The 22565-nt window shown below is 38.9% G+C and overlaps 1 protein-coding gene across 4 annotated transcripts in view; it reads left to right on the forward strand.

Moving 5' to 3' along the window:
• Positions 1 to 22565, forward strand: part of LOC110557626 (sodium channel protein type 2 subunit alpha) — a 131102-nt gene that overhangs the window by 44602 nt on the left and 63935 nt on the right. For all 4 annotated transcript variants that reach the window (XM_060390295.1, XM_060390294.1, XM_060390297.1 and 1 more), the window contains 8 exons: positions 10615 to 10705; positions 11646 to 11774; positions 12327 to 12418; positions 13300 to 13572; positions 16282 to 16345; positions 17885 to 18026; positions 18173 to 18379; positions 19633 to 19920. In XM_060390295.1, coding sequence (XP_060246278.1) covers positions 10615 to 10705; positions 11646 to 11774; positions 12327 to 12418; positions 13300 to 13572; positions 16282 to 16345; positions 17885 to 18026; positions 18173 to 18379; positions 19633 to 19920 — 1286 coding nt within the window. The remainder of the gene's footprint in view (positions 1 to 10614; positions 10706 to 11645; positions 11775 to 12326; positions 12419 to 13299; positions 13573 to 16281; positions 16346 to 17884; positions 18027 to 18172; positions 18380 to 19632; positions 19921 to 22565) is intronic.

A 22565-nucleotide genomic window follows, 5' to 3' on the forward strand; every position in this document is an offset into this window, starting at 1 on the left:
ATATACACTGGACTTTCCAGATATTTTTCCAGGTTCTTTCACCAGTGGTATTTGTGCTGACTTTCTCACCATCTCTCTCTTTTGATTACTTGCTCCCATGTTACATTCACAGGCTTAAGTCTGCCTGTCTAAACTTTTGTCTCTATCCTCCTTTCTGAAGGACATAATTCTTAGAAGCAGGACAGGGCACAAGTTAATGGGTAACAGTGTTTCAACTTAGTCCTTGAAGTTGAACACAGTAGCTGGAATGAGAGGTTTTTTTCTAGGCTAAAGCAGAAGTGTTGCTGAGAGTCAGTCCTGGAAAAGCCAAAAATAAGCAAAGACTGGAGCTGGGCTGAGGAGAGAAACCAAGAGGAAGGCATAGAAACCCCGAGATGAAGAGCTGTGTATTTCAGGAACCCAACTCAAAGTGGGAAAATCCTGAACTCTAGCTAAGCTCTTATTAGGACAAATTCTTTTTTGTTGTTTCCTTGGTTTTTGGCTTTTGAGACTGGATATCTCTATGTATTCCTGGTTGTCCTGGACCTCACTATGTATGACAGGTTGGCTTTGAACTCACAGAGATTCACCTGCCCCTGCTTCCTAACGACCGGGATCAAAGGAGTGTTCCATCATGCTGAGCCCAAGACAACTTCTTAAATGTTTTACTGCATTCATTCATTCATTTAATGTGTGTGTGTGTGTGTGTGTACTTCTGTGCACATGTACATGCCATTGCATACATGTAGAAGTACAAGTCAGTTCTCTCTACTACGTGGATCCTGAAAATTGAACTATGTCATTAGGTTTGGTGGCTAGTACCTTTACCCACTGTGAGTGTAAAATTATCTTTGTGTGTGTGTGTGTGCGCGCGCGCTCCGTATGTTGTGGTGTGTATGGTGCATGCGTAGAGGTCAGAGGACGACTTTGTGACATCAACTCTGTTCTTCCACTTTTGTGTGAGTTCCAGGGATCTAATTCAAGCTGGCAGTCTTTTCATGGTAGGCACTTAACTCAAAAAACATGTCACAGCCCTGACAAGACAAATTTTGAGTTAGAAAGAGTCAAGGCTTAAAAGTTTATGACACCGTCAGACAAGAGATCCGGATTTGAGGCTTACACTATAAAAATCACCACCAGTAGCAGCTGTAGAAAATGATTTGAACTAAATAAAGTAAGAAATGTGGAAATGGGATAAGCCTTGTGCAGGTCACTTGTCTTGCTTTGGATGGCCATAAACCATGTCCCGAAAGTTTTCCTGGCAATATGACAAGTTATGTGTTTAAAGATGCAGCACTGTGAATATCTCTTTTCTTTGTTTCTTTCTTTCTTTCTTTCTTTCTTTCTTTCTTTCTTTCTTTCTTTCTTTCTTTCTTTCTTTCTTTCCTTTTTTTTGTACCTCTGGTGGATTTCTTTCTCCATGATCTACAAAGGTATCATCAGCATGTTTTCCTTCAATCTTTATATCTAAGGTTTTAACTTTACTATGCATTATCTTAAGTCAACAAAATTTCTGTGTCTGCTCTGATAATAGAACCCAGTTACTTACAGAAAAGGTCTGAGTTAGTATTAAGAATTAATAGTAAGATTGGGATCTGTATCTTGGTTCCCAAGTTTAAAATTATGCTCTATTATGTTCCAAGCTTATGAACACTGGATAAATATCCAGGTAAGTTATTCATTGTATTTAATTTATACAAACATGCTTTATTTATAAAATCATGCCTTATTCATATAGCAGAGATTGAGAGAATGTGCACTAAGGAAAATGATGACTAAGGAAAGCAAAAGGTAGAAAATCTGATATAAAACAAGTAGAAAAAAGACCTGAATGGAAGAGAAAATCAAGTTGTCCTCCCTCTGATGGAAAAAGTAGTAGACATTATATAAAAGAATGAGGCAAGCTTTTGTTTTAAAATGTAAGGAGATCATATCACCTATAGAACATTTCATAAAAGTTATTACCCTCATTTTATGAAAGCCATTGAAAGTTATAAATCCCAGGAGACATCTTCAGTGATGATGCTATCACTGGCAGAAGCACAGGCAGTTTCAAAAGTTTTGGCAGATAGTCTGGCATTGGAGACATGGCTTCTATTAGGAGCCCTCTGATGGTTCAGATACTACTTGAATTTGTCTTTTCTTTAAGCACAGATAGAAATAGGCCAGGTGCTTTATATATTAAAGCAGGAGCAAGCAAATTTATTAGGCTGTGTTAAATGTATTTCATTTAAAATTTTTTTTACATTTATTTATTTGTGGGAGAGAGATTTCCACATGTATGAAGGCATGGATGTGGAAGTCAGAAGATAACAATGGAGAGTCACTTCTTCCTTCCACTGTGTAGATGCTAGAGATCAAATTCAGGTCATCAGGCCTGGTGGCAAGAGTATTTACCCACTGAACCATCTAGTAAATCCTTTTAAACAATGCAGAGTCACAGAGTTCTTCCAGGGAAGTAAATTAGACAAGTTTACTCTCTAATTTTTTGAATTAAAATGTTATACTTGAAGTGCACAGTCTTAGAGTAAAGCTATAAGATGAGGAAAGACAAGATGGCTAATAATAAATGCAGATAAGCTCTTCTATCTTCTCCTGCTACTATAAGAACTGAACAGAGATCCCAAGAAACAAGATGCATGTGACACTGAAAGTGTCTAGTTGGCTTTCACAATGGCTTCGTGCTTCACTTCACACAATGCAAACTCTAGCCTTGGCTCTTGGTTTTGTGGTTCCCACAGCAGTGCCTTTAGTGTACATTAAAATGCATAGGAATGGCTACGGATTGATAGGTGACTATGGTCGAGAGAATCAGAGAGCCGTCAAATTTAGATGTATGTTGCAGAAGGGCTGACAGTCTCCAGAGCAACAGAATGTAGGTCATAATGTAGTAAGAGGATCTAAAGATGGCAGGGAATTCTTAGTCTGGACCAGAAAGAAAACTGGAGTTACTGTGGACGCTGCTTGTTTTCAGCAGCCATATGTAAGGCATCTGTTAGGCATTAGAGGAGAGGCTGAGGAGTTAGGTGCTTATATAAATCTGAAGTCTAGAAAGGGTAGGGCTAGAGGAGCAAGTTTGTAAGGATGCTATGGATATTTACATCACCAGCTTAAACCACTAAAAACCCAAGACACTCCACAACTAACGCTAAACTGTCTGTCATCCAGCATTTCAAAGGGCAGGAAAAGGAAAACGATAATGTTAGAGCTCAGAAGCCAAGATTGGAGTTCTATCTCCGAGATTTGTTTACTTAGTATATGATGTTGACAACGTTACAGTTTATTATTGTTGTTGTTGCTGCTCTTTCAGTTTCTCCTTTTGGAACACTGTAGCCATAATATATAAATCATAAGAGTGAATGCACTGTTGGCTCTGGTGGTGCACACCTGTAACCTAAGTGTTCGGAGAAAGCCGCAGATAGCTCAGAAGTTCAACGCTATCCTCAGCCACATTGTGAGTTCAAGGTCAGGATGAACCACATGAGATCCTGTTGCATGAAAAACAAACAAAATGTTTGACAAGCGCTTAGCACCAGGAGCCATAAGAAGCACTTAGGAAGTACGTGAGAAAGACCACTTAGCACATCTGCTTTTGGTAGGAGCTACAAATCTAGCAGGCTACAACATCCACACTAAGAAATTTTCCCATCACTTAAGTATTTCTGAAAGAATTCTGAATGCTATTACAAATAAAGCTGCTACAAACATGGTTGAGCAAATGTCCTTGTTGTGTACTTGAGCCTCTTTTGGGTATATGCCTAGGAGTGGTATAGCTGGATCTTGAGGAAGCGCTATTCCTAGTTGTCTGAGAAAGTGCCATATTGATTTCCAAAGTGGTTGTACAAGTTTACATTCCCACCAGCAGTGGAGGAGGCTTCCCCTTTCTCCACATCCTCTCCAGCATGTGTTGTCATCTGAGTTTTGATCTTAGTCATTATGATGTGTGTAAGGTGAAATCTAAGGGTCGTTTTGATTTGCATCTCCCTGATGACTAAGGATGCTGAGCATTTCTTTAAGTGTTTCTCTGCCATTCCATATTCCTCTGTTGAGAATTCTCTGTTTAGCTCTGTACCCCAATTTTTAACTGGATTACTTGATTTGTTGCTTTTTAACTTCTTAATTCTTTATATATTGTGGATATTAGCCCTCTGTCAGATATAGAGTTGGTGAAGATATTTTCCCAATCTGTAGGCTGTCACTTTGTTCTGACAGTGTCCTTTGTTTTACAGAAGCTTTTCAGTTTCATGAGGTCCCATTTATTGATCGTTGACCTTAGAACCTGTGCCTGTGCTGTTGGTGTTCTGTTCAGGAAGTTGTCTCCTGGGCCAAGAGTTCAAGGCTCTTCCCCATTTTTTTCTTCTAAAAGATTTAGTGTGTCTGGTTTTATATTGAGGTCTTTGATCCACTTGGACTTTAGTTCTGTGCAAGGTGTTAAGTATGGCTCTATTTGTATTTTTCTACATGTAGATATCCAGATAGACCAGCACCATTTGTTGAAGATGCTGTCTTTTTTCCATTGTATGGTTTGGAAGCTGGAAACAACCCAGATGTCCCTCAGTTGAGGAATGGATACAGAAATTGTGGTACATTTACACAATGGAATACTACTTATCAATTAAAAACAAGGAAATCATGCAGGCAAATGGTAGAAACTAGAAAAATATCTTCCTGAGTGAGGTAACCCAGAAGCAGAAAGACACACATAGTGTATACTCACTTATAAGTGGATATTAGACATATAATATAGGATAATCATATTAAAATCCACACACCTAAAGAAGCTAAGCAAGAAGGAGGACCCTGGGTAATATGCTCAATCCTCATTCAGATAGGCAAAGGGGATAGACATCGGAAGATGGAGAAAACCGGAAACAGGACAGGAGCCTACCACAGAGGACCTCTGAAAGACTCTACCCAGCAGGGTATCAAAGCAGATGCTGAGACTCATAGGCAAACTTTGGGCAGAGTGCAGGGAATCTTATGAAAGAAGGGGGAAGATAGAAAGACCTGGAGGGGACAGGAGCTCTACAAGGAGAGTTACAGAACCAAAAAATCTGAACACAGGGGTCTTTTCTTAGACGGATACTCCAACCAAGACCATTCATGAAGATAACCTAGAACCCCTGCACAAATGTAGCCCAGGGCAGCTCAGTGTCCAAGTGGGCATCCTAGTAAGGGGAACAGGGACTGTCTCTGACATGAACTCAGTTGTTGAACCTCTGATCGACTCCCCCTGAGCAGGGAGCTGCCTTACCTGGCCATAGAGGAAGACAATGCAGCCAGTCCTGAAGAGACCTGATAGACTAGGGTCAGATGGAAGGGAGGAGTTCCTCCCCTATCAGTGGACTGGGGGAGGGACATGGGAAGAGAAGAAGGAAGGAGGGTAGGATTGGGAGGAGATGAGGGAGGGTGCTACAGCTGGGATACGAAGTGAATAAACTGTAATTAATAAAAAAAATATTTTTTTAAAAACGAAAATACATTGCTACTTTGCTCCAACTTGTACATGGAAAGAAAAGGTTCAAATTCCACCAACATTCACAGCTTGAAAAGACCAAAACACTTGCTATACGCTCCCAACATCTCACTTTTCAGATGAGAAATGAAGTTGAGAGGTTTTCAATGCTTAGTCTTTGTCTACGACCTCTTATCCTCCTCTCTCTGTCTCTCTATCCCTCTGTCTCTCTGTCTCTGTCTCTCTTGCTCTCTCTCAAATGAATCTCCCTATGTAGTTTAGGCTTGACTGGAACTTTCTATTGTCCCCCAGCCTTGCAGGTGCTTCAATTACAGGCGTGAGCCAACAGGCCCATATTTCTGAAGCTGCGCTCTCAGTACTGGGGCTAAAAGCTGAAACAAGTCTCAACTACTTGATGTTGCATATTTCTTTCAATAGAAAATAACTGATTTTGGAACCCACATATAACATATTCTGGCTACTAGCAATACCAATCTCTATATCTTTAAATGTCCTTTTTGCTGATTCCAGTTATTAAACTTATGTGGTATTTATGCAGAGTTTTAAAAAATCAATTTTCTAAAGAATGACACAGCTCTGTAGAAAAGAGTGATCCAACCCAATGATTTCTCTTCCTCTTGTCAAAATCAAATAATAATAAAAAGTTATTGCTATCTTCTAACAAGTATTAACATGAAGAATTAATATGACATTAATCGTATTTTCTCTGGCTCAGAAATAAGCTCATATATTGAAAGAAACCTATCCCACTCTTTAATCTTTACATTCAAGTTAGAAGACTAGTAACAGGAAGCATGTGTGTGTGTATAGAAAATCACTGTAGATTATATGTGAGGTGTTTTTTTTTTTTAATTCCTCTAACTTCTCTGGATATACATAAGACTAGAGCATTTTAGAACAGAGCAGTCTCTTCCGTGAGAGTGATGACAATGACAACAGCAACAACAACAACAAAAAATCCACATTTTATATCTAAAAACTCAAATGATTAGTAGTAACAAAATAGCTAATAATTATCTTAATGGATAATGATATCTTATGAGAAAAGTGTTGGTACAATTAATACAATAATACTAGGCTTGCTACTACACATTTTGCTTCTAGTTCTAACGGAATCATACAACTTGTGATGGATGCATGGCTGGTAAAGGATGGGTAAACCCTTGGATGCTGGGCTTAAAGCTGGGGCTGTCCTTGTAAGCAAAGAGGTGGACCTGCCAATGCTTCTTGTCAAAAGATACAGAACCATTTTCAATATAAGCTTGAAAAAAAGCTTTTCTTCACCATGTACACATAGAAAGTATTTTAAATTTGCTAACTGATGTGGTAGTATCTATCAACAGGCCAAAGTACTTTTTTCAGTACTTAATACCAGAAAAACCCAATAAATCAAAAATATTGCTTTTTCTGATATGATATAGTTTAATCTGTTTGTATTTTATATAGCCAAGCTGTTATGGAAGTACTGTCTCAAGCTGAACTTTAAAAAAAAATACACTCTAGTTTATCTCTTGGTCTTTCTATTTAGAAAATAATGAAGGATGTGTGTATTTTGCTCCTACCTTTACCTCTTAAAAAATGTACTTTGATGTGTAGTTTCATAGTTTTCAATATATGACCTCACCAATACAGTGTTCATATATGTATTGTTTTTATATGGTTTAAAATTTTCTGAATTCCCAGTATTTCAGTCACTCATTAAAATTTAGAAATTTTAAAACTATATGATTGATGAAATAAATTGACAGTGGGTAATAAAGTTAGTAGAATTTGAAATTTTGTATTTGCAAAAAAATACTCTGCCAGCAATATATGAAGCTGACTCTAGCTATCTCTTCCTTTAAAAGAAACATATTTTTATTTTTCAGTGTTTATCATTTTTATGTAAAGTATATATTTTATTATTAATATGGTAATCAAACAATATGAACAACAGGTGTTTCGAGCATGCCTTATTATCTGTAATTTGTGAAAGCCAGTCCTTATTTCTATTGTTTATCTTGAAATATATTTAACTTTATTAGATAGGATTAAATTTTCCTGTTGTAGATAGAATTTTATAAGAATAGAATTTTATAGAGAATGGCTCTATAAGGATTTTATAGAGCATGGCTCAGTCCATTATGTGACATGAATTTCATGAGGTTTTGATTTTTGCCTGTGTTTATTCTATATGGTCTACCCTTTCTGTAGGAAAGTTCTGTAGGAACTCGCATACATAGTGTATGCAGACTTTGACATTAGTGGACTATTGTAAGGCAACACAGGTGGGGCTGACCAGAACAAGCACTGTCATAAATATAGAACGATATGCATATAATACACTCATAACATCCTATGACTTTAAACAATTAAAACTACTTGGAGACAGTACAATAGAGAACAATGGAGCTGAAGACATCTTAGAATCCTGACACTGTGTTCAGACATCATAGAGGGATGGGATAGAGAGGGTAGTGGCAAGCTGCCAAAATGATCTCAGCTGCTTTTACCAAGTCTGTCCTTCTGCAGTGTGTAGAATGGGCCAATTCAGAAGGACTACTTCAGAGGGAAGCGCAGCGATGTGCAAGTCTTCCTGCGTGAAATGAGCTCTTGAAGGACTCCGTCATGTGGGAATGGAAAGTAATGGGCTGAGTCCAGACATAGGCAGCAAAATTGGGAGTATTCTCTTCAAGTCAGATATTGAAGTTTAGGAAGAAAGATAAATCCAATCTATCTCCTAGGCTCCTGGCTAAATCATGAGGGTACAGAGATTGTAAAGGGTGTTGTATTCTACTATATCTGAGAGAGAGAAAGGCTGTTAGTTCAGCTTGGGACCTCTAAATCTTTCAAACAGTTTTGAAGAGCCAATGGGATATCTGAGTTCAAATGTCATGGCCACAACTGTGTATGTAGACCTAGAGAGAAGTGTCACCTGGAGAGAAGAATTTTGTATCTGTATGGACACAGATGACACCTGCAGCCTGCTGTTCCATTCTGGTAGGATGCTGATAGCAGGAGACAGGACGGTGGCTTAGATTTTGTGTCTTTTCTGAAAGGAAAATTTAAGATTTCAAATGGCAAGGAGACGCTGTTGCTCCCAAGGCATGAACAAGCAGGCAATGCTCCCCACCCCCTGTAAAGAGGGGGACAGGCTTAAGGTAAAGGGGAGGGGTCACCTTTCTTGGGCTCAGTTGAAAAGCAAGTCAAATGATAAATAGCTGCAGATTAGCCTTTTGTTCTTTTTTAATGAAACAAAAGAGAAGTTTTTCATCCTTAGGCAGAATAGCTGGAGGGCTGATGATTTTATGGGTTCGTAGAATTATAAAGATAAACATCTCTTTCAAGAACTTTGGCTGGGAATCAGAGAAAAAAACGTGAAGATGGAAGTTGTGATGAGGGTCAAGAGTTAGAGACTCCTCCTCTCCCATCTCCCTCAAGATAAGGGAAATATATGCAAGCTTGTATTGATGGGAAGAGGCTAAGAGACACACAAGGTAAGAGAATGGAGAGCTAAGCTCTCCCTAAGGCATTCTGGAAAGGTGACTGTCCAGAACAGAGATGGGAAGATGGAAACTTCCCCATTGCAACAGGGAAAAGAGGACAGGTCCCAACAGAGAAAGCTTTGTCAATTTGGGATGGGAAGCAGAGTCTGATGTTATCATTATCTCTTGTGAAGTAATAACTGAGGTCATCAACTAGCAATGGAAAGGGAAGAAGGAAGATGATTGGAAACTGAAGGACAGTGGAGAGTGTTTGGAATCATCTTTGTGGGAGGTTGAAAGTGCATCCAAGCACAGGACTGTATTTGGGCCCGCGGTGGTTAGAGGCATTTCAAATGTTGCCCATCTGCCATGAAATTATGCATCCTGGCAGGGACCAGGTACAGAGGGGCTTCTACTTCCATATACTAATGGAAAACTGTCTTATATTTTGTCTCTTTTCATTGTTTTGAACAATGAAGGGAAGGTGGGTGTTTCCTCTTTAAAGCCATGTTTCTTCTAGATGGTGCTGCCCTCGTGTGGCTGGTCCCTATCACTCATTTAGACCTACTCTCAGTAGATGCCTTTGAATAAGCTGAGAATTAAGCATGAACCTAAGAGTACTGTTTCTAAAACCCCAAATGTCAGTTGTATTGCTTTGACTAATGCCTGTTACAAGGGAAAGCTGTCTTTCTTGATTAATGTAACACTACCCGTTCCCTGGCCTTGAACAGAGCCTTTTGTCTCACAAAAGGAATGAAATGGTTTATGTCAAAAAAATACAAATAGCTATCCCATAGCCAAGATTATTGTGAACAGGTGTAAGTTCATAAGGAAATGATGTTTTGCATAATTAAATGTGATTTTTGTTACGTGTGAACACAATCATTTCAATTATTTGACCATTGACCCTTTTCTTAAGCTTTTTTGGTTTCCTGTTTGTTTTCAGTATTCCAAAGGAACGTGAAATGAGGCCCTGGTATACATACAAGGGCAAGGAGGGAAATAAGTCATATGATTATTATAATCAATGTTTTCTCTGTTTTTGGGGGAAATAAAGATAACCATTTGCTGAGTATCTGCATCACGTATAGTTTCACTAGTTTGCTTTTCACAGAAATTCTGTGAAAATAGCAAAAGAACTTAGTAAGTGATTTGACTTAGTTACAAACTCAAGCTATGTGACTCTTATCAGTAGACACGTTTTCTTATATTTCAAGGTCTTTTGAATAATTATTGTGGGTTGTGCCTTCTATTTAGAAAGGAATTTTGCCTACAACATTCTTCCAGGGCGACCCTTAGAATAAAGTCATTATGTATCTCATTAATTCTTTGAATTCTTTAATGAGCTTTTTGCCACCCTAGTTTATTTATAAATTGAACTGAAAATTCTATTGTTTGGTTGAGTCTGTCACGATGAAAATTTACATTAATAAATTATTCACCAGTCAACTCATTTTTTAATCATTTTTCTCTCCTTAATTACGAAGTTTCTTACTAGTTGAAGACAGTTGATGGCTTTTTGAAGATACGTTTTACATGTGGAGTTGAAGTACAGAGGTGGGAGACAGTTGATTGATAAAATACTATGGAGTGTAAAATAAGCATGGAACTGTTAGAGTTGCCGGGGGTGAGGACGGGAGTGCATGACCGTGGGATCCTCCTGTTGACTTTGTTTTCCTTGACAACATATCTCCACTTTATTCAATGTGCTCATCATGTGCACCATTCTTACCAACTGTGTATTTATGACCATGAGTAACCCTCCAGACTGGACAAAGAATGTGGAGTAAGTAGATAATTCCTGTCTAACATCCTTCATTTAGTGTTTCAAGACCCTTTCTGTTTCCTTGCTACATTTTTCTAGCCATGCTAACCTAGACGATTCAAACTCGTGCCCACCACTGCGTTCGTCTGGGACGGTGCTTCTCAACCTTCCTGATACGGAGACCCTTTACCGCAGTTGCTCATGCTGTGGGGACTCCCAGCCACAAAATTAGTTTGTTGATGCTTCATAACTGTCATTTTGCTACCATTCGGAATTGTAATACAAATATCTGGTAGGCAGGATATTTGATGCAGCACCACGATGCACTATGAAAGGGTTCTGTGTCCCCATCCTCCCAACCCCCACCCCACCTGCCACCACCAACGGGTTGTGACCTACACGTTGAAAACCACTGCTCTGGGACAGAGTTTTCAGTGGCTAAAAGAGCTGCGTGGATTTGCCTGTTGATACTGTGAACCTTCACCTTCTTTTTGAATTTCACACACTGGAGATTCCCAGGATTTACTGACATCTGCTACATTGCTCATTTAGGGATTAACATCTCCTGGCTTAAATCATGCTGAAACTCATTCTGTGTGGTTCAGATACTTTCGCCATGAGGAGTGGTGTTTTCTGCATACTTTATGTTGAGTAATATGAAAAGTAAAATATCAGTTTATTTACGGTCAGTGAGTACGCCATTTAGAATTTAATGGTAGTTTTCCTGAAGCTCTGCCTGAGCTCTCTTACCAGAAGACAACATGAAGTCTTTATTCATGTGTGTCATCTAAGTCATCTTAAGGATATGCATACTCAGGGCATGTGTGTAATCTCTGTGGTACAATACTTACTGTGTGTAAAGCCCTGGTGTCAAGCCTGGCACCAAAAACTTTTTTTAATTAAATTTGCATATGCAAACCACCTACAAAATCTTTAATATCTACTTGGCTATTTTCTTCAGGTATACTTTTACAGGAATTTATACTTTTGAATCACTTATTAAAATACTTGCAAGGGGCTTTTGTCTAGAAGATTTCACATTTCTACGGGATCCCTGGAATTGGCTGGATTTCACAGTCATTACTTTTGCGTAAGTATTTTTATAATGCTTTCTATCCCGGTAAAGCAAACGCTGTGGAAGCCTAGATTGTAATTCTCACTGTTGGCTTTCTTTGACTCAGAAAACATTTTTCGTAGTTATAATGTGAATTTATAATACTCTTTCCAATCAAATTATTCAGTTTGGAGAAATTAGGAATGATCCTAATAAATCCTATGGCTTCAGTTTCAATTAGCTGTAAATAACACCTCCCAAATAACAGCTCATAGTTTATGACAATTCTCTTTATTGGGAAACCTGAGGACAGCGCTCGCTGAGGTGGAAACGGTCTTGATTCAAGACTGACATAGACTTAGACTTCCCAAAATTCTGAATAACTCTGATTTAATCCTACAGGTATGTAACAGAATTTGTAAGCCTAGGCAATGTTTCAGCTCTTCGAACTTTCAGAGTCTTGAGAGCTTTGAAAACTATTTCTGTAATTCCAGGTAAGAAGAAACTGGTATAAGGTGGCAGGCTCCTTATATCTCCAACTTTTCTTGTGTTCTGTTATTGTGTCTGTGTGTGAACTCCCCATTACAGATATGTGACAGAGTTTGTGGACCTGGGCAATGTCTCAGCGCTGAGAACGTTCAGAGTTCTCCGAGCATTGAAAACAATTTCAGTCATCCCAGGTGAGAGCTAGGTTAAACACGGAGGCTGACAGTAGCTGCACTGCTACTCTGCTCACAGCTTTTCTTAGCAAAAAGCCTCATTGCTTGTTGCTTACTGCAAGATAATGATCAAAAGCAGGAACTGACCCATCCTAGTTTGGATGGGTTTGATTCTTCGCTTTTGAACGGTTGCTTCTTCTTAGATTGGTTCTAAATCAGCCTTTGAGTTTAACAGGTTTTGCATGAGGCACGGACAGTTAACAGGCTACCTGGTTTGCGTCCTACAGCTTCAAGCTTTCCCCATAGAAGCTAAAATGTGGGACACCTGAGCCTATGCAAATTCGATCAATTAGTTGTAAAACTGGCTACCTCTTTCACTGGAGATTAATGGAAAAGCAAGATAGAGCATGAACGCTGCATGGGGCTCAGCTTGCAGATGTCTTTCTTATGTTGGCCCTTTCCCAAGCTTTCACAGTTCACACAAATCTATTCCCTTGCAACTCAGTGGTTTCAAGATTTCTCACTATTCTTCTATTCATATAGATTTTTCTAAAGAACCAATATGGGGTTAGAGAGTAAGACATCTGCAAATAAAAGCAAGCAAGTTACATAAGGTTGATCTTCAAGCATGAGTAACACAATCATATCTTTTGCTCTAAGGAGTGTGTGAAAACATATTTGGTTCATTTCCATTTGGTTTTCTAATGTAAGTTCAGCTTTCATTCATTTTCACCATCCAGCAGGCTTTTCATGAAACTTTTATTCAGCCACAAACATTAAACTAATATTGTTGGCATTCTGCATGACATTTATATTTTTTCAGGACAAGCTCATGATAAGTTTGTCAGTAAATTCTCCGTTGAATTGTAAGTGATGGTTCTTCTTTCTGGTTTTATCTGTAGGACTGAAGACCATCGTGGGGGCCCTAATCCAGTCCGTGAAGAAGCTGTCTGACGTCATGATCCTCACTGTGTTCTGTCTCAGTGTGTTTGCACTAATCGGGCTGCAGCTGTTCATGGGCAACCTGAGGAATAAGTGCTTGCAGTGGCCCCCAGACAATTCTACCTTTGAAATAAATATCACTTCCTTCTTTAATAACTCATTGGATTGGAATGCTACCACCTTCAATAGGACGGTGAACATGTTTAACTGGGATGAATATATTGAAGATAAAAGTAAGATATATTCTTTTTTTTTTCCTTTTTTTTGAGACAGGGTTTCTCTGTGTGTAGCCCGGGCTGTCCTGGACTCACTTTGTAGACCAGGCTGTCCTCGAACTCACAGAGATCTGCCTGGCTCTGCCTCCCCAAGAGCTGAGATTTCAGGCATGGGAATATATACTCTTATATCCATTAAGTTGTTTGGTTCTTAAAATATTAAAAATTGTATGTGGTAGAAAGTATCTAAAATTTGGTATGAACCAAATGTGTTAGACTAATTTACTGTAATTTCATACATGTACAAAGAATAGCAAATTTTGTCATACCTTTTTCCTTACCCAACAAGTGACATGATGAAAGTAGCCATTTCTAAGTCTACCATGAAGGAAGCACAGAGTTAAATCCCTAGCACAGAACACAGTAATGACACAGGTGTAATATTAAATGCCAGCAGTAAAAAGGGTAGATTCAAGGTCAGAAGTTCAAGGTCATCCTCAGGCATATAATGAATCCAAGGCTAGCCTAGGATCCATATGATGAAATGATCTGAACCTTTTTGGTTGGCCCTGTCCCTATGATCTATCTGGAGAGAGACAATATTTTCCAAACCTGTGTACTGATCAGAAGGGTGAGCAAATACGAGCCACTTACTCATTGATGATTTAATACTTATTCCTTTGCGTAAGCCTTGGTATTAGAGTTGCTTATCATGATCTTTGATTTTTATTTGAGGCTTGGATGTTAGGGTGGGTTAATGTTACGTTATAAGCTATCGTTTCCTCTTCTTGAAGCTAGCAGCTCTGTCACCAGATGCTCTAAGCTACTTCTCCATACAGTGCTAGGTTAGCCAAATCCTGCTACCTCTCCATCACCTGCATTCTGTGGGGTTTCTTTACTCTGAGATACCCTTCATGGACTGCATGATTTTCAGCTCGATACTACGTTTACACAGTCTACATTCTTACGAAGATTTTGCTTAAAAAGGTTCATTGGGGTAAAAAGAAAAAAATGAGAAATTTAACAGCCCCAATAATCATGAGGTCTTCTACTTACTTAATAATATAATAGAGGATGAAGAGCTTTGCCCATAAATCTTTTCTCTGCTTCAGTACCGCTACAGATGGGTTTCTATTTATAGCGCTTCAGTGGGAGGGTTGGTTGTGGCTAAGACTGCAGAGATGTAGTGTCCAACTGCTCTCCTAAGAGGCCACACCACTTCAGAGATCTCTCACAGCCATGCTCAACTCACTCAACCGTGAAGAATATAGACTTCTTACCATATTTTAAAATCTTTTGGTAGAGGAAAACAAAAATAAGTACTTTACTGTTGTTTTGTTTTCCTTAATTGGTAATGTGGAGAATTTTAAAATATGTTTTCAAGCAGCAGAGGTACGTTATATATCTTCCACCACATGAATTATCTGTTGGTATTTTTTTTTACTGATTGTTATACTGGGTGGTGGCATTTTGAAGGGATCCATAGGGACTCTTGATTAGCAATTGTCTTTTAACCCAACAGGTTGACTTTCCAGCTTATATTTTTTATCTTACTGCCTGTTTGGGGACCTCAACAACTTTAATTTTTCATGAAACCAAATCATCAGTATTATTCGCACATTTTCCCTATTTTTGTGCTCATGCAATGCTTCTTAATAAGAGATAAAAAATTAACATCTAAATTTTCGACGTGTACAAGCCACATGTGGTTTTGGGAGTGTGTTAGCAGGCTTGCCTTAAGTTCATAACAATCTAGACTTTTTGTAGTTTGATGTAAAGATCTAAAAATATTTTCTGAAATGATGGTCTAGATTTTCTTACATCTATGTACAGCTATCTATGTAATCCTTGAGTACAGGGCTTAAGTATTCTTAAATAGTAACACAGTAAATATCAAGGGGTGTGAGTATGTGTGCGAGTGTGTGCATGTGAGTGTATGTGTGTGTGTGTTTGTGGTGTATGTGTGTGTGTGTTTGTAATTGTGTGTAGTGTGTGTATGTGAGGTGTGTGTGTGTGTGTGTGTGTGTGTGTGTGTGTGTGTGTTTGTGTGGGTGTGTAGTTCCTGAGAACATTTTTGGACTTTTTTTCTTAAAATTATATATGTTATAACTTAAAAATAACAAGTTGAATATATTTAGACAGTTTACTTTTTCCAAGCTACAAGTTTATTTTGTTCATTTCAAAGAAAGAAATAAAGCAAGAAAGCAAACCAACCAACCAACCAACAAATCAAGCACTACAAGGAGGTAACAGGCACCTAAGCCCACTTCTCATAAGCAATTAAATTAAAATTGGCAGGAGAAAATGTATACATCTATATTCAGTCCAGGCAAAAAGTATGTGGAGTAAAATTTCATTTGCATGCACCACTGAGCAGCACCAAGACTTCTCTCTCATTCGGTGCCAGGCAAGCTGCCTTAATGGCATAGATTTTTCTTGAAATATCCCCTAAACAGTTTGGACTTGTGTTTGTAATGAATGCTGATCTAAAAATGATATTATTATTATTGCTTCTGGAAAGGTTTCTTTCTAAAGTAATTTTCCAAACGTTATTTAATCAAAATACCATTTGCAGTTGTTTGAGAATTGGTCTTCATTTTGCCATGATTTTCAGTTATTTTTTCTATTTTTTATAAGGTAGACACACATTATAAGCCTCCTCACCTGAACACAATGATTAAATGTCTGAAGGCCTTTTAATGAGTCTGTCTTTTGCTCTTTAAATAGGTCACTTTTATTTTCTGGAAGGGCAAAACGATGCTCTGCTCTGTGGGAACAGCTCCGATGCAGGGTAAGTTGTGCCTCTCACTGACACTCCGTCCACTTCAATAATCTGCCTCCTCCCACACACCTGACCCCTATTCTCTCATTCAAAGGTCTTCATAAATTCTGCTCCATGCTGACTCACAGAATAGCCAGGATAAGTGTGGATTCTCACCTTCTTCACACACTCAGAAGGAGCAATTTTTTTTTTCCATACTAGGTCACAGCTAATCTTCCAAATTAGTAAAATAGAAAATAGACCCTAAGAGCAAATGCATTAGAATTGGTAATCACATACTAGTACGGGGATTTTATTTAAGCTCATCTGATCTCTATGACTTAAAACAAAACGAAATAAAAACCCCTGAAGATTATGTCATTATCTGAGACACAGAGTGACAATATGCCTACCGTATTTCAGCAAAGCACAGTATGTAAAACAGACTGGAGTGTGCTTGTCAACTCAAAGTCTGACTCTTACTATAATTTGTCATTTATGCTTGCCTTGTGTTTTTCTTGTGTGTAAATGGGTATTGTAATGATTCCATTGATCAACCGTATTAGTGCATATATGGTTAAAATACAGGATTTTTAGTTATGCTTAACATTGTGGTAATGTTTGAAGTTAAGAAACATCATATATAAAAACAAAGCCTGGGAAACTTCAGGGAAATAGTTATCTTTCCCTACTTGGACAGATGTTAGAAAAAAAATGGGCAAAAATCGAATGTGTTTTCTGTGACAATGCTGTAGACAATCCAAGCAATACCTTAACCAAAGTTTTCATTGATGGCATGGTGTACATGTGGCTCCTATGATCAAAAATCTGCACACTTTATCTACAATTGGATCTATGATACGTAAGGAAAATATTTTAATCCTCCAACTGCACAGCACTAAATTATTTCCTCACAGTGTTTTATTGAATGTTTGAATGCATTTTGTTTTGTTTTGTTTTGAGGCAGGGTCTTTAATTAATCCATTCTGACCTGTGAGGTTCCTGATGGCTAGGAAGGTTAGGAAATTAGCCCCAATTCACTCAGCCCAGAAATGTCTGTCACAGTACTGAGTGTAGCTCTGCTTTATCAGTAAGGTGATTCTATGAGATGCTCACTGCTCTGTGCCATTCTCTCCTCTCAGGATGCACTGGGCTTACACACTTCTCCTCTCTGCTGTAGTATCATGTGTATCCTTCTGACACACACACACACACACACACATACACACACACACCCCTCAGTGAAAAGTCAATTATGTCTCTTTGGATTTATTTGTCTGATCACGTCTATCATCCCCAAAAGAAATTGTTAAAGATATGGCTATCTTGTATGAATGTGTGATAAATATAATATTACAATTAGGAATTAGAGACTCACACAAAACAGACTTAATAGATTCTATTACTACGTAAGAAAGCCCACCTAGATCAGGGTAAATTCTAGGTAAGGCAGAGGATGTAAGATTTTTCTAGAGACTGAACAAAATAATTTGCATCAAGTAGAATGAAAAAACAGAGCAACAGATTCATAGGTACTGAATTTCTCTCTCCCCTCCAATGTAATTACAGCCAGTGTCCGGAAGGATACATCTGCGTGAAGGCTGGGAGAAACCCCAACTATGGCTATACAAGTTTTGATACATTTAGCTGGGCCTTCTTGTCCTTATTTCGCCTCATGACTCAAGACTTCTGGGAAAACCTTTATCAGCTGGTGAGGACTGACATAATGCCTCTTCTAGGAAGCATGAGGTGCAGTGGCCAAGGGAACTGCTGAAGAATCTTCTGTTACTTAGAAAGGGAGCTTGTAACAGCCGATGCGATGTGAAATTTATGAACATGTTCCTTCCATTTTTACAGACCTTGCGTGCTGCTGGGAAAACATACATGATCTTTTTTGTGCTTGTGATTTTCTTGGGCTCATTCTACCTGATAAACTTGATCCTGGCTGTGGTGGCCATGGCCTATGAGGAACAGAATCAGGCCACCTTGGAGGAGGCTGAACAGAAAGAGGCGGAGTTTCAGCAGATGCTGGAGCAGTTGAAGAAGCAGCAGGAGGAAGCTCAGGTAGAGTTGGCTAGCATAGACTGTTGTGCTCATCTAACTTCTCTGACCTGCAGGTTGCTGTTGGCGTTGGAGGGACAAGGGCGTGTACGTGGTGTCTGGAACCTCTGGTTGCAAGCAGAGCACTACTTGATTTGGTGATTATGATATATACACTAAGGGCAATGAAACACAGGCAGTTACAATTACTTTCCTCCTGTAACATCTTGAGGAAATTGACTATCAGTATGTCCTTCCCTGAAGCTTATACAGTAGGCAGAGCAATCTGCTGCCAATGGAAGTGTTTTCTTAATACTCCAGCAAACAGGAATTCTGCTAGAGTGGCTTCTTCAACACAACATCGCTAGAGATGAAGAATGTCAGAAAACGTAACCACTGTGGGAATTCCACAGACTGTGGAAACACAAAGCCCTATCTAATGCAACATCATGACAACACTAACATTCTCAGCTTCTTACATGGAAAACTCTTAATGTCAGCTCGATGAGTCTTCAAAATAAGGCCAGGATTTTTTCTAAGTATATGTGTTTGACTTAACGGCATTCACTAATTCAAATGCCTGATTTTTGTCTTTTATTGCCTGTTGAATGCATATCCTTAATGTCACTGTCATTCAGTCTATTATGACGGTCAAAAATAGACGGAGGTAGTAGCAGCAACATATTTCTTTAAAAGTTATCATTTACAAATGCATACTGGCATACTGGGATACCATAATAGGTAGTCTGTGACATCCTTGCACATTTCCTAATTAAATAATTAAAGTAAAAGATTAAAAGGTTTAATTGATGAATAATTGACTGAGTTTTATTTGTTAACTCAGCCTCAGAGTCATTGTTGAGAGAGAAAAAGAACAACGGGGCAGAGTTTGTTATAAATAGCAAACTTTAATTCTTAAATTCCTCTTTAAACTTTGTTCAGACAACATGGGGAATGTTATGCTTGTTATGTTCACGTTAGTAGATAACTAAAGTGCCACATGAGGTCAGGATTAGATTTTTATCATTCATATATGTCTACTTCGGTGTTGATTTTTACTCTTTGGTTAATAAAAATGTCTGTTTTCCAAAGTGTGGAGCGTAAATACGGAATTGGATTTCAAGGTCATGTTCATAGACTATACCAAGGCAGTAAATGTATGACGTAGGCGTACAGCCTATGCTTACGTCACGTTCATTGTATTCTAGATAATCGAAACAGTAGATATGTGACGTTGGCGGCTGTGTACAACCCATGCTTACCTTGTGCCCTTCCAGGCAGCGGCCGCAGCAGCATCTGCGGAATCCAGAGACTTCAGCGGAGCAGGCGGGATAGGCGTTTTCTCCGAGAGCTCTTCAGTAGCATCAAAGCTGAGCTCCAAGAGTGAAAAGGAGCTGAAGAACAGACGAAAGAAAAAGAAGCAGAAAGAGCAGGCTGGAGAGGAAGAGAAGGAAGATTCGGTGCGGAAGTCGGCCTCTGAAGACAGCATACGGAAGAAAGGCTTCCGGTTTTCCCTGGAAGGAAGCAGGCTGACCTACGAGAAGAGGTTTTCCTCCCCACACCAGGTTAAAAACAATAGATGGAATAGATTGCGTTTTCACAACAAGGGTTTCTTTGTAAAGTCTGTGCCTGCGTTTGGTGGGGTTGCAGCCAGCCGCCGTCTTCGAACTTCGTGACGCTTTCACCCTGGTAATGAGCATCCAGGGCTGGGTTGCCCTCTCAGAGATCCTGCGGGTTTTCAACTCTTTTGGAAGCACAGGAGGGCATTTTTGTACCACACTGAGTTTGGGAAGGTTTGTGGTTTTGAGGTTTTGTTAGACTTGAGACTCTCTGGGCAATATTCCACACGGGGAAGGATCACAGATGGTCCCATCCCTTCTTAGCTACTGTGCCTGGACCCAGTAAGCTGTAAGTTTTCCGAGTGGCTGGTGCCCAGAAGTGGACCGGGGATGCTTCTACGCCATCTGTGCGGTGTTCTCATCCATGTGAAAGCGCTCACGAAAAGTGCATTATTCACTGTTTCGAAGGGAGCTGAAGCAGAATCTTTTCTAAAGTATAGCCAAAAGTCGCAGGTAGACAGGTGCTGAGAGAGATTCGTTCCACCAACTAGCAGAGATGTTTGGTTGTGCTTGAGTTTCTGCGCCCCCTGTTCAAGAAGGGCTAGAATTCAAAGGATGTCCTGATTTACATATTGCAATAAAATGTTTTCTGCATGCCTCTAGCTTATGGTACCCAGCCATCCTGATAACATTTCACTATTTGGATTCCTTGGTTGTTTAAAAATACCAAGAGAATTCCCAGAAATACATGGGTCCTTGGAGGACAGTTTCACCGTGAGTGAAACTACAGTATTTCTATAGTATCAGTAGCAACGACAACACGCTGTTTGTATTTGTACTTGCAATATGAATTCTTTAAGCACGTCCTTACAGACCTACGTAGCTACTAATTTAGTCATTATGACAAACTTTCAGATAGGACGAGGAGAAGCTGTGTGCTTTCTTGGGTGCCTGTCTTATGCACACATTAATTACCTATTCCAAAACCTATTTTGTTCGCTTCTATAACTGAACAAAAATAAAGGGTTTCATTGTGGCAATTTTTCACATAGGCACGTAGCAGACCCTGACCATATTCACACCCCTATTCCATTTATCCTCTCTGCCTCTTTGAGTCTCTCTCTTTCTCTGGTCTCTTACCTCTTTGCAAGTAAAACATACTCTATTCTACTTTCATATGTATTTTTCATATATGTATATATTTGCATATATATAAATTTTCATATGTAGAACCTAGATGAAGTATTTTTCAGTCTAGCTTTTTTTTTTCTGTTAACATGATGATGATGTGCTATGTTATTTGTGGGTACTTATCGTCTTCTGTTATGTAGAGATACCACATTCTCTGCATGTGTTGATGACGGACACCTGGGCTGATAGCTTCATTATTATGCATAGTGCTCCTGTAAACATGGATATACAGGTGTCTCGATGGTATGTTGATTTAAGCTCCTTTGAGTATATACCCAGGTGAGGTAGTGTCTATCCAGCTGAGGTCTGGTTGGATTATATGGTACCTCTACTTTTAGGTTTTAGAGGAGCCTCTTTACTGATTTCCAGAGTAGCCAGACTGACATATATCCTTGCCCACATTGTATAAAGTTGATTTTTCCTGCTATCCATGCTAACACTTGTAATTTTTATCTTCACACTAAGGTGTCTTTATTTTTTTAAAATGAATCCTAACTGAGAGGAGATGGAATCTCAATGTGATTTTGACTCGTATGTCCTTGATGGCTAAAGACATTGAACATCTCTTTTTCATGCATCTATGGGCTGGTTGTACTTCTTGTTTTGGGAACTGTATGTTCAGTTCATTCGCCCATTTACTGACTCAGTTGCTTATTCTTCTTCTGTTTGACTTTTTTGACTTCTTGGGATGCTCTAGATATCAGTCTCCCATTTTCTTATTTTTCTCACCAGTCTTCTATTCCTTAGCCATCCCTTCACTAAGGTAAATGTATTTTTTTCTACCGGGCCAAAGCTTTTTAATTTGATGCAGTCCCTTTTATCAATCCTGGCTGATGTGTGTGTGTGTGTGTGTGTGTGTGTGTGTGTGTGTGTGTGTACATATATATATTTAGCTGTTGGAGTATTTTTTCCGTATCCTGAAACATTTCTCTGTGCTTTTCTTTAGTGTTTTTAGAGCTTCCAGTCTTACTTTAAGATCTTTGATTCATTTTCAGAAAATATGAAAGGGGCTATGCATTCAAAGCTTTTATCAGAGAAACATCTGTTCACTGGGAAGACGACTGAGGTGAAGATTTGTATTTGAGTGCAGCGTTAAGGTATCAAGTCCCATCATTTACTCGATTTAATTACCTTGACCACTCCATGAGAACTCTTAAGATCATCATTGTTAGTGCTTTCGGTGTCTAAAGACAAAGTCTCATGTTTCCCAGGTTGGCCTCTTACTTGCTGTGTAGCAAAGGATGCCCTTGAACTCCTGATCTTAATGCCTCCACCCACCAAGTACTGAGATTACAGGCATGTATCACCACTCATGGCTACAAACATTGTATCCTCTTGATGTAGTCTTCCTTTTATTAATACGTAATAACTTTCTTTTTTCTCTTCTGAACAATTTTGGTTTCAGGTCTGCTTTGTCAGGTATGAGGAGAACTGTGCACACTTGCTCTCAGATTCCATTT

Source organism: Meriones unguiculatus, chromosome 8 (genome assembly GCF_030254825.1).
Source record: "Meriones unguiculatus strain TT.TT164.6M chromosome 8, Bangor_MerUng_6.1, whole genome shotgun sequence".
NCBI lineage: Eukaryota > Metazoa > Chordata > Mammalia > Rodentia > Muridae > Meriones > Meriones unguiculatus.